This window comes from Triticum aestivum, chromosome 7D (assembly GCF_018294505.1).
Source record: "Triticum aestivum cultivar Chinese Spring chromosome 7D, IWGSC CS RefSeq v2.1, whole genome shotgun sequence".
NCBI lineage: Eukaryota > Viridiplantae > Streptophyta > Magnoliopsida > Poales > Poaceae > Triticum > Triticum aestivum.
Genome location: NC_057814.1, coordinates 101,215,230 through 101,227,166, shown reverse-complemented (window position 1 = coordinate 101,227,166; position 11,937 = coordinate 101,215,230). Strand labels below are relative to the sequence as shown.

General features: G+C 44.9%; 1 protein-coding gene across 2 annotated transcripts; it reads right to left on the bottom strand.

Annotated features, from left to right (window-relative positions):
* Positions 1-242: 242 nt before the first annotated feature.
* LOC123165553 (receptor-like protein kinase) lies at positions 243-6,368 on the bottom strand. 2 transcript variants are annotated; one of them, XM_044583221.1, is made up of 4 exons: positions 6,137-6,368; positions 2,212-3,976; positions 1,014-2,130; positions 243-914 (listed from the first exon to the last, which is right to left on the bottom strand). In XM_044583221.1, the coding sequence occupies exons 2-4, from the start codon at positions 3,967-3,969 to the stop codon at positions 523-525; spliced, it is 3,267 nt and encodes a 1,088-aa protein (XP_044439156.1). In that variant the 5' UTR covers positions 3,970-3,976; positions 6,137-6,368; the 3' UTR covers positions 243-522. The 2 variants fall into 2 exon arrangements, with proteins under 2 accessions (XP_044439156.1, XP_044439155.1); XM_044583220.1 differs by having other exon boundaries at positions 1,014-3,976; positions 6,137-6,367.
* Positions 6,369-11,937: the final 5,569 nt, after the last annotated feature.

The window sequence follows — 11,937 nt, the reverse complement described above, 5'->3', positions numbered from 1 at the left end:
GCGGCTCCGCACCCGGCTGCCATACCTAGCGGCGGCTACGCGGTGCTCTCGCTCGGGGAACCCCAGGAGGCCGCCCGCCCAAACCCAATCCCGCCATTCGACGAGATCGGTATGGCCAGGAACGCCTGATCTTCACACCGCTACATGAGATTCACTTGACATCTACGTACGTAGCACTACAGCAAAGTTGCGTTTGACAAAACAGCGAAGACAATGAAATTCTGTGGACAGATGCCAAGATGAGGCTGACGATTTCCCCCCTTTCATATATTCAGCCAAAGACAGGCAGAAAGGCAAATCTGCCCCATCCATCCAGCCACATGATTTCCCAGGCACACACGCAGTTACACACAGAGCATCCAGTTAGAAATCACCACACCAATCATCAAAACTCAGTTACCAGCCTAGACTAGACTACAGTCAGAACCTAGCCCATGAATCTGACTGTACATTCTACGTTTCACACAATAGACTATATACACACTTGTGCAAAAGCTCAGGTCACAAATGTTACTACTGCAGTCAAGAAGAGCCGCCGCCGGAGGAGGAGCCAGGCTTCCCCTGCTTCGACGATGAAGGGATGCCCGCAAACCTCGCGTCAGTCAACTCCTTCACGACATCGACCATGGACGGTCGTTGACTCGGCTCCTTCGCCGTGCACCTGAGGGCCAGGCGCAGGACCTTGCGCACCTCCTCCATTTCGACAGTGCTGTACACTTCGTCCAGGAGGGCCGGGTCGCAGACGGGCCCGATCTGCTCAGCGCCGTTCAGGGCGTGGGGCACCCAGCCGACAATGTCCATGTTCTCCGGGAACGAGGGATCCACTGCCGTCTTTCCCGTTATCAGCTCGAGCAGGACAACGCCGTAGCTGTACACGTCGGTCTTGATACTGTTTCTGGTGGAAAATGCCAGCTCTGCAAGAGACCACACTGCTGTCAGGTATCAGTCTGTCACTAAAAACTCATGAAATGGAATACAATTCACTATCAAGAAATGGTTTGCATCATGCATACCTGGTGCCATATATCCAGTTGTGCCGACGACCCCGGTGGTCTGTGGAGCAGCTGAACACTGATCCATGATCTTCGCTATGCCGAAATCTGCGATGCGCGGCACCAAGTCCTTGTTCAGCAATATGTTGCTCGGCTTAATATCTCGATGAATGATCGCAGGGACAGAGTCATGGTGAAGATATGCCAGACCATGGGCAGTTCCAAGAGCTATGTTATAGCGCATGCTCCAGTCCAGACTCGGCGTCCGGATCCTGTGCAGGACATCATAGAGGCTACCATGCTCCATAAAGTCATACAGTATGAACCCAGAGTCGCCTCTCACCCAAAATTCTTTCAGCTTTATCAAGTTCCTGTGCCGAACTTTACCAAGCGTCTTCAGTTCTCTGACCATGCTTTTGTAGGAACTGCTGCGCGCGGAAATCGCAAGCTTCTTTATAGCAAAGACCTCCCCTGAATTCAATATTGCCTTGTACACAGTCCCATGAGCACCTGCGCCTATGATATACTTGTCATCAAAGTTTTCTGTCTTTTCTATGATCTCATTCAATTTAGAAGAAGAGCCTTCAAGCAAATTACTGATTGTCTCCTCACTTTTTGTCTTCGAATCTCGATTCTTTAGAAGGATACAGCAGAGGATAAGTACCGCTACTGCTCCAATGAACAATGAACCAAGAATAATAAGAGCAACCTTGAATCGACGCTTTATTCCTTTTTTCCCTGATCCTCCACAAGGTTTCAGCACATTAGATCTCTTGCAAGAAGAATCACTGTCACGGCAAGAGATACAGAGACCCGAATTTCCATTAAAAGAGCTTGGTGCGGAGTTCAGAAATTTCAGAAGATATTCTGGCACTGGTCCACTGAACCTATTATAGGAAAGATTCAAGGCATGCAATGAATGTAGACTTCCTAATGCGCCAAGACCTCCAGTGAGGTTATTAACTGACAAATCTAAACTTTGCAGTTCCACCAAATTGCCCAATGGTGTTCGAAGATCACCCACCAGTCCGTTGCTGCTGAGATTCAATGCAATGAGTTTGATCAACTTTCCTAACGACGAAGGGATGCTGCCTCCAAGAATGTTGCCACCAAGTTGCAGCTCAAGAAGCATAACCAACTGCGAAAGAGAATCAGGTAAGCCCCCACTGAATTTATTCTCCTGCAACCGTAGTTGTGCGAGAAGCTTCAGGCTGCTTACTGTCGTGAGTGCCGAACCATGCAGAGAGTTGAAACTCAAATCCAGAATATACAGCTTGGAGCAACTAGAAACCTGCGCTGGAAGTGCACCCTGGAGACTGTTTTGTGAGAGGTTAAGAACTCCCAAATTCACCAAGTTTCCAATTTCAGGTGGTATTGGACCAACAAGTTTGTTTGCTGACCAGTTTATCATTGTAGTATTTATGCATTTGCCCAAGCTTGCTGGAATATCTCCACTTAAAGAATTATGACTGAAATCTGTATAGCCCAGAGCTGCACAGTTTCTAAAATGTGGAATGGGCCCAGTAAGATCATTGTTTCTGAGAATGATCCGTTGCAAGCCTGGGCAGTCTGCAACATTGGATGGGATGCTACCATTCAGAAGATTGAAACCCAAAACCAACACCCTGAGTCTTTTCCTTGAACAAATGTACGGAGGTATTCCACCGGTAAAACTGTTGTTAGTGAAATCAATTTGCTGTAAAGGGCTATTAACACCCAAACCCAGGGGTATGACTCCAGTGAAGAAATTATCGAACAATGTGATGTTCTCCAATAACTTCAATTCAGCTAACTTAAGAGGTAGCTTCCCAGTAAAACCATTGCTGTAAATAAGAACACTTCGAAGGTACCGGATGCTCCAAATACCCTCAGGAAACTCCCCGGTCAGGCGATTCTCGAAAAGAAAGAGCTTCTGCAAGTGTCTCAGATTAGCCAGCTCTTTAGGAACAGTGCCCTCCAGCATGTTATGATCCAACTCTAGCCACTCCAGCAACCGACAATTACCAATCTCAGGAGGGATTGGGCCAGACAAGGAGTTTTGAGAAAGCATAAGCAAGGTGAGGTTGCTCAATAGGCCAAGAGAAGGCGGAATTTGGCCAGAGAAACTGTTGTTGACAAGTGCAAGTTCTGTCAAGCTACTGCAATTACCTAGCCACGCTGGAATACCGCCCCTCATCTGATTGAACGAGAATATGAATTTCTCCAACTTGCAGTTCTCAAAACTGAAATCAATCTCTCCGGTGAAGCTATTTCCAGTGGCATCTAAAACTTTCAGTCCTTTGACATAGCTCAAGGTTTTCGGAAGGCTCCCGCTCAACCGATTATCCAGCAGATAGAGCTCCTCCAACTTGGTGCAGTTGCCAATTGAATCTGGCAGACCTCCAGATAATGCATTCTGCGTCAACCAAAATGATCTAAGGCTTGTCATTTCACCAACTGATGAAGGGATAGAACCACTGAGTTTATTCTCATTGAGGAACACGTCCTGCAGAAACTGGTTCTTGAACAACCCCTCTGGTATTTCCCCACTGAGGGAGTTATTGTACAACGAGAGGTATGATAGTTTTTTGAGGTTGCCAAGCGATTCTGGTATTTCACCAGAAAGGAAGTTCCCGGAAACATCCAACTGTTCAAGCATGCTACAATTGCCCAATTCTTGGGGGATTGGACCACATATGTTATTGCTCGGCAAATTGATGACTTTTATGTACTTTAGAAGCCCTATATGAACTCCTAGTGAACCAGAAACTCCAGACAATGTTAGGTCAAGAGAAACCACATTGTTCCTTTTATCACAACTAATTCCAGTCCAGTTACATGGGGTTGTATCAGAAGCATTCCAACTTGACTTTATGGAACTAGGCAATATGAGATTTTTGGACAGAGCAAGAAGGGCACGACCATCTGAATTCAAACTCCATGACGAGGAAACCAAACATAAGAAGAGAAACAATGAATGCCACAATACAAGCCCCATTCCGTTCCTGCAAAAGTTCATAAAGAAGTTAGCAGAAGATTGTATGTTTTCTCAAACTGATAGGAAACGAAACAATCGATGCCCAGAATTGTCTCGCAGATATTACATCCTGAGCACAAAAATGGCAGCAAATTTTGCAATCCAGGGTCAGGCTTCTCATACTTTAGAAGGAATTACGCTATGTGCTATGGCCTAGTATACCATGGACACTCCAAGTTATTTGTAAAAAAAATGGTGTACATCCTAACAAGAGCTTTCTCTTGAAAAACAAAAAACTGCGAGTTAGGTTTCATGGTTTATGGCTCCTATCTCTTTTCAGCATAAATATATGTTACTACTAAATATTACCTCCGTATCAAAATATAAGACGTTTTTGTAGGCTAAAGTAGCCTACAAAAATGTCTTATATTTTGGTACGGAGGTAGTAATATCTAAGGGTTGTGGTCATATCCATGAGGTCCCTCCAACCATCCCGAACCTCGAACAACCCACCACATAGGTGCAAGCATTCCTAGACTCGAATCTGGGTTCCTATTTATTATACTGTCGATTATTCAAACGAAAATAATTTTACTGTCAGGGCTTCCCCTACAGCTTGTTGTTAAAAAATGTCTTTCAAACAAAAACTTTGAGGTGATTTTATAGGTGAGATAATTTCTTTTTTCCGAGGAAACTGAGGCTATTAGTAAGAATCGGTGTCCATTAAATTGAGGCCCAAGTTGGCAATTGCTAGGACGTCATTAAATTAATACTCCCTCCGTTCCTAAATACTTGTCTTTCTAGGCATTTCAACAAGTGACTACATACGGAGTAAAATGAGTGAATCTACACTCTAAAATATGTCTACATACGGATGTATGTGATAGTCATTTGAAATGCCTAGAAAGACAAGTATTTAGGAACGGAGGGAGTATTTTCTTCATGGATACTGAAAAAGTTGATGTCATCTGCAAAGAATACGTGTAACTAATATATTTTTTATTGTGTTTATTTTCTTTTTGTGGGAAGAAGAGTGCTTAAACTTCTAGTTGCGCTGAGTCGAAGTGGTCCGAAATTCTCATGATAAACAGAGAAACAAATGGGGAAATAGCTGGAAATCCAATTATATTTTCATCAATTACGGACACTATAATTGTATAACAAAAGCCGCTCAGTTTCAACATATGTATTGTAGTGCGGCAACGCAAATGCGTGGAACATTCGACAGGCTCGATAATAAATTCCTGTAAAGTCAGACCACCAAGCACCATCAACATACGCACTATGGCAGCGTAGCAACGCAAACGCGCGGAATATTGCAAGTTGAACAATAAACTGAGAGAGCATGTGAAGTCAGACCGCAAATCACCATCAACCTTTTTTTTTTGAGAATCAAATCACCATCAACTGGAGAACCAGTTTGTAGTTTAGACAAGTTTAGGTGGACCAGAGAAGCAAAACCCAGGACGACGCCAAAAGCACCGACAGCCCATGTTTTTGCTACTACCCTCTCCTGGCTAACTCATTTATTTCAGTGAAAGCTACTCAAAACAAGTTTCCCAAAGAGGTTCAGAAATGATAACTCTGATCCGAGGGGAGAATAGATGATGCTGAATCACAGCTCCTCCCTGGCAGACGAAATTAGTGTTGAGCACCTAGTAATTTGTTGGTTTTGTAATTTGCACACATCTAATTCGACATTTGAGTTGAGAAAATGGGCGCTCCGGAATGCTCTGCTCTATCGATTGTTCAGACTTCAGGCCTAACCTCCAACCCTTGTTCCGCTAATTAATTTCCGCCGAATAGGTAGGGGAGCCAGCCCAGAAGCATCTCCGGGGAAACCACCGACCTTGATTTTACCCACAGAACAGTTTCAGTGGGCAAGGAAGAACCAGCGGCATACCACTAGCTTGCTCCCTGGTCCCTGGCATTGCTTCGTAATCGTAATCGGGGCCAGATTCTGACGAAAATGCAGAAGCCCGCTATGTAACCAAGAACCAAGAATCAAGAACTGATGTGAAGGGAATGGCCCTACAAGGACGCCAGGCATGCCCAGGGATGAACAGACAAAGCATCGGCTGGCGGTTCCACAGAAACGAATATTCCAGCCACAGCGAAAGCGGAAACTAACACGACCCAGTGAGTGGAGAGCGAGCACAGGGGAGCGAGGAGGGAGATGAGCGCGTACCGTCCAGCAGCAGGAGCAGGCGGCCGGCGCCCCCGCGGATCTCAGGCGCCCGGGAAATGGAGGCCGGGAGCGGCACTAGCGCCGTGGCTGCGCTAATACTGGGCTGGAGCGTCCATGGACCACACGGCGAGAGAGAGGGAGAGGGAGAGAGAGGTGGTGGCACTGCCGCACTGGCACACGCATGGGAGAGAGAGAGAGAGAAATAGAAGGAGGGAGGGGGCAGTCAAGGCTAAGGGGGAGCGGGGGGTGCCGACCTCTGTTGTGGGCGCTGCGTTGGTAGTTGCCGCAGTGAGTGCGGGTGCGGGTGTGGGGGCGGACGCGACACGGGAAATACGTCCACACGCGGCAGTTCACACGCACGTAGGAGTATCCGCGGACGGGCGGTGAACAGTGCAAGTTCCCACACGGGCGTGCGCTTGGATCGGTAGGTGTCAACGAACGCCAGGCTCGTGTTCACACTGATTTTGGTTCGTTTTAACACTGCGAGGGGCTGAGGGCTGAGCCGCTGAGGTTGCTTTCTTCCGCCTTAAAAAGTGTAGAGATTGCTTTCTGCCCTGAAAAGTGTTCTTTTAGAAGTAATCGCATATATTTGATTACACAAACGAATTAGAGGAGGTAATTGCACTCCAGATACATTTCTGCTTCTAAACAGGAGTTGGTAGCATGATATGGTTTATTTTCGTGTCAGCACCTACCTTCCCTTCATTGTTTTTTTTCTCTCCTATTAAAAAACCAAATCCTTAACAGATCTTGTTTCATGCTTTGGCAGATGTTTATTTAATTCAATCACGTAAATAATACTTAATTAAAAGTTCAGAATCCATGAGATCACCTTTCTAAAAGACTGACATAAATATTTTTCTTGATAACCTTTCAAAACAAAATCAGATATTTCTCAATATCAAATCGCTAATCTTCTATGCTCATGGAGGGGGGTTGGTAGCCAGGTAGGGTTTATTTTCGACATAAGATTTATCTCCATAATCTTCAAAAACATAATCAAATATTCCTCCATAACAAGTTGCTAATCCTGCGTGCTATGCCAATTATTATTATCATTACCTCTACTATTAATTAATAATCACAAGTTTCCTAAACAACAAAAATAATATTTTTTTCTTATGGACGTATGCATCCGTGCGCCCATGCGGAGGGACGCCGTGCGCGACACCATGGAAGACGCCGTGGCCGGGCCTGACGCTAGCGCGATGCTCGAGAATGTCAGGGCGTGGATCACGGCGTCGAGGACGGCCGTGGAGGAAGGCAGGTCATCACACCGCCACATACATGTTTTCATGGACGCGATCATATTATATTTCTTGTCAGTCATACAGAGAGCCAGACAGACTACATTCTCAAATAAAGTGTGTCCATTCAAATGTCAAGAAAGTCGTTAAGCAAATGTGTGCTACAATACTCGGTAGTCATCGTCGTTCGTAGCAGCCATTCATGCGAAAATATTTTGAAAATAGAGCACTAAATCAATTTGGAAATCAAACCATTAATGAATTAATTAGCTAGGTAGTTAATTATGCATGCAATCAATTAGGTCCATTTAAATAGAGATTTTTTTCTGCAATGAATCGATTTGGAATTCGAGTCATTGATGCAATTAACTAATTTGGTAGATAGTTATTTATGCCTACAGATAATTAAAAGTACTCCCTCTGTTCCCAAATATAAGTCTTTTAGAGATTCCAACAAGTGACTACATATGAAGCAAAATGAGTGAATCTATACTCTAAATATGTCTACGTACATTCGTATGTTGCAGTCCATTTGAATGGCTAAAAAGACTTATATTTAGGAACGGAGGGAGTAGGGAATTTTTTTTAATTACTCAGATAATTAATTGATTTGGTTGGCAGTTATTTAGGCATGCCGAGAATTAGATAGGTCATTAATTATTTGTGTACTTAATTAATTAAGCAAGCAGTTAATCGCGTCGAATCATTTTGAAAGCCCTCGTGAGCAATGACGATCAACGTGCTCTCAACGACATGCCCGAGCACCGCTCGTGCATGGACAACCGACCTAGCGTTCACTAAGATGGATGACGACTATGCTATGCAGGATGTCCACGCTAACAGTTGCCGAAACGTTCCCGGGTGAGGACAACACGTCACAATATTGGCCAGGTAGTTCATGCTATGGTAGAAAGGAAGAGTGTTTCAAGAATAAGAAGGAAAAATAACTAAAGCCACCAAGTGGTACATGGTGTTGGAGAAAGAAAGAGTGTTCCAAATAATAAGACGAAAAAAGAAAGAAAGAGTATTCTAGAAAATAAGTAGGAACAAGAATTAAAGTTGGCGAGGAATGAGAAAGAAGAAGACGAGGCGTTGATGACGAACACACTATTGTTGACGTGGTGCTGGTTGGCACCAATGAACGGATTGGCGACGAGGCTGGAGTAGAAGATGTAGGGAAAGACGAGGAAGAGAAGAACAACAATTATCCCTTCTAACATATGTGAGCTGGAGGTGGAGCTTGTTGGTGACTAGGAATATGTTCACATTGCCACTCGCCTCCAACGCCAGTGTGCTTTTGCAAAGTTGAATGGACCTTTGAGAATGATCTCTATAGTTATTTGTTGTTTTGTGTCAATAATATATGTTAGTTTAACCCACTCTATTATATTGTTAAAATAAAAAAATTTATCCCTATTGCAATGCACGACAAAGATGAGGTGGACATCATCTGATTTTAAAGGAGGTGGCTCCGATGAGAAATGTCCCGCTACGGCGGGAATCGAGGGGGAAGGGGATATTCCAACAGAAAAAGGGAAGGTGCATTATGGGATGGTTTTTTTTGTGTTGGACCAGGGTGTTAGGGAGTATTTGGTTGTCATCTAGGAATTTGCCTGCATTGCATGCTTGTCCCAGTTGAGCCTAGCTGAGCGAAAACAGGCAAAAACAACAACATATGCACATCGTTTGATTGCCGCATCTAGGCTTCTTGCATTGGGGGGGGATGCAATTTTGGCATGGCGTTTGGTGTCGTGCATTGGCTCGGCACATGCAACTACATGGTGTTTGGTTGTAAGCACGGGATATGATTAAGAGTTAACAACTACACATAACATATAGAGTTAGACACTGCCTTGGCGACTGCGGTGGACGGTGGCGATGACGCAAGCAACTAGTTCGCCACGCCGCCGCTAGACTCGGCGCCGCGGCCACCGTCCACTGCGTCCGACGGTGGTGCGGTGAACTACTTGCTCGTGTCGTCGCCACAGAGAATGTCCGTGCTGAAGGACGAATAGAAGGGCATTAAGGCAGATGACAGAGGAGAAAAAATGCAGTGCGCGCGCCATGGCGACAGCGAGCAGCATGTAGGCATGCACGGAGGACATGGCGGCTGTCAGCATCATGAAAGTCCGCTCCCATTGTGGAAGTACAGCTCCACCTAAGCTCCGGTCCCGGCGACGATCATCGGGTAGTTCGACACCTGCAGCGAGCCAAGAAGCCCAGGCAGCATCAGCAAGACCACGACGAGGCCGGCGACAATTTTTCTGCCGGAGCGCCCCGCCCGGCGCTCCCGCGCCTTGCGGAGAAATAACACCGGTGGTGGTGCCAGTGTAGTAGGACGCATGAGAGGAGGCCGAGAGGAGGGTTAGAAGGGATGAAGGAGATTAAGGAGTGTTAAAACATATCACACATATACATATGTACAGTTGGTGAGGAAGATGTAGATCTAATCGTCTACGATCGTTGAAACAAAAAATGTGCAAAGTGTGTGTTGGGTTCTACGGTAGCACTACAGGAAACAGCTATTTTGCCGTCTGCCACGGCGGACGGCAAAGGCTCGAACGGCGGACGGCAAAGGCCTTTGCCGTCAGCCACGGACGGCAAAAGGCTCCGGCAAAGTAGGCTACGGTAAACAGCTGCTTTGCCGTCTGCTTCCTGGCGGCTGACGGCAAAGGCCCTTTGCCGTCTGCCGCGGACGGCAAAGAGAGCGGACGACAATAATTGCGCTGTCAGTCCGTTAAGTGGCTAACGGCAGGCCTTTGCCGTCCGCCGCTGACGGCAAAATTTCTACTGTCTTTGCCGTCCGCCGTATGATGTCATCTACACGTCACTAGATGGCAGGTTCTTTGCCGTCTGCCACTGATGGCAAAGTCTTTGCCGTCTGCCACTGTAGGCAAACTGACCAAATGGGTCAGCTCCCAGGAAGCACAGTTGGCTGCCACGTGGCTTCTTTGCCGTCTGCGGCTGACGGCAAAGAGCCCATTGCCGTCGGTTGCAGACGGCAAAGAGCCTGCATATTGGCTCTTTTTTCTGTTTTTTATTAAATCCAACAATTTTCATCACAAATATATATGACATATATAGATATATTTCACAGCAAACATATAAGATATATATGATATATATGACAACAATTTTCACAGCAAAGTGCAAACATATAAGATATCCATCCAACATGCCGAGTTCCATCATACATAGTTCCATCACATATGTTCCATCCAACTAGCAAGTTCCATCATACATAGCATAGTTCATCCAACTACCAAGATACATGCATAGTTCAACGATACAAAAGAAACAGAGAAAGGGATAAGGAGCACTCCATCTATGCAAGCTTTGGTCAAGTGAATGAAATCTGCAAAATGAAAAATAAGAAAGTTAGAAATAGGTGACTAGAACAAGAAGAAGACTAGAACAAGAAGAGTATGTCATTTATGGGCTAACTTACGTGAAATGGATCATATATGAGCTAACTAAGTTGAAATGGGTCGTTTATGCGCTAACTAAGGTCAAATGGATCGTTTTTGAGGTAACTAAGGTGAAATGGATCGTTTTTTAGCTCACTTAGGTCAAATGGATCATTTATGAGCTAACTTAGTTGAAACGGATCGTTTTTGAGCTAACTTTGTTGAAATGGATCATTTTTGAGCTAATTTAGTTGAAATGGATCTTTTTGAGCTAACTTTGTTGAAATGGATCATTTATGAGCTAATTTAGTTGAAATGGATCTTTTTGAGCTAACTTAGGTGAAATGGATCATTTAAGAGCTAATTTAGGTGAAATGGATCGTTTTTAGCTCACTTAGGTCAAATGGATCATTTATGAGCTAAATTAGTTGAAATGGATCGTTTATGAGATAACCTAGGTAAGATGGGTCATTTTGGAGTTAACCTAGGTGAAATGGGCCATTTTAAAGCTAACGTAGGTAAAATGGATCATTTAGGAGCTAATCTAGGTAAAATGGGTCATTTTTGAGCTAACTTGGATGAACTGCATCATTTATAAGCTAACCTAGGTAAAATGGGTCATTTTGGAGGAAAAGAAGCTAACTCTAGGTCATTATGGTAAGCATATTGGAGGAAATAAAGCTAAGTCTAGGTCTTTATGCATTTGTTAAGCAAAACACTAGAGAAACTTACCGTGATCAGGGAGGTGTAGGAGCGGGGTGGCTAGTGCCGCTACCTGGAGAAGGATCGTGCGATGCGTTTCTGGAGTTAAGCTGCACCAAAGATCATTTCCAATGTCTCGTTAGCATTATGACACTCAAATGTTAAGACTAGCAAGTAATGTCCATTCAAATTAAACTCACCGTGCTCCCAGGAGCAATCACTGGCATCGGCGGAGCGGGCTGACCGGACTTCTCGCACACAGACTGCACATTTGGTTTTCACAACAGAGTCATACTAGTTAGTAATGAGACTCAAATGTTAAGACTAGCAAGTAATCTGCAGAAGAAACTTACCACAAGGAGCTCGTACATGGCCCTTGCCTGCATGTCATTCCGTGCCCTCTCCTCCTCCATCATCCTTCTCGTCCTCTCCTCCATCTCCCGCT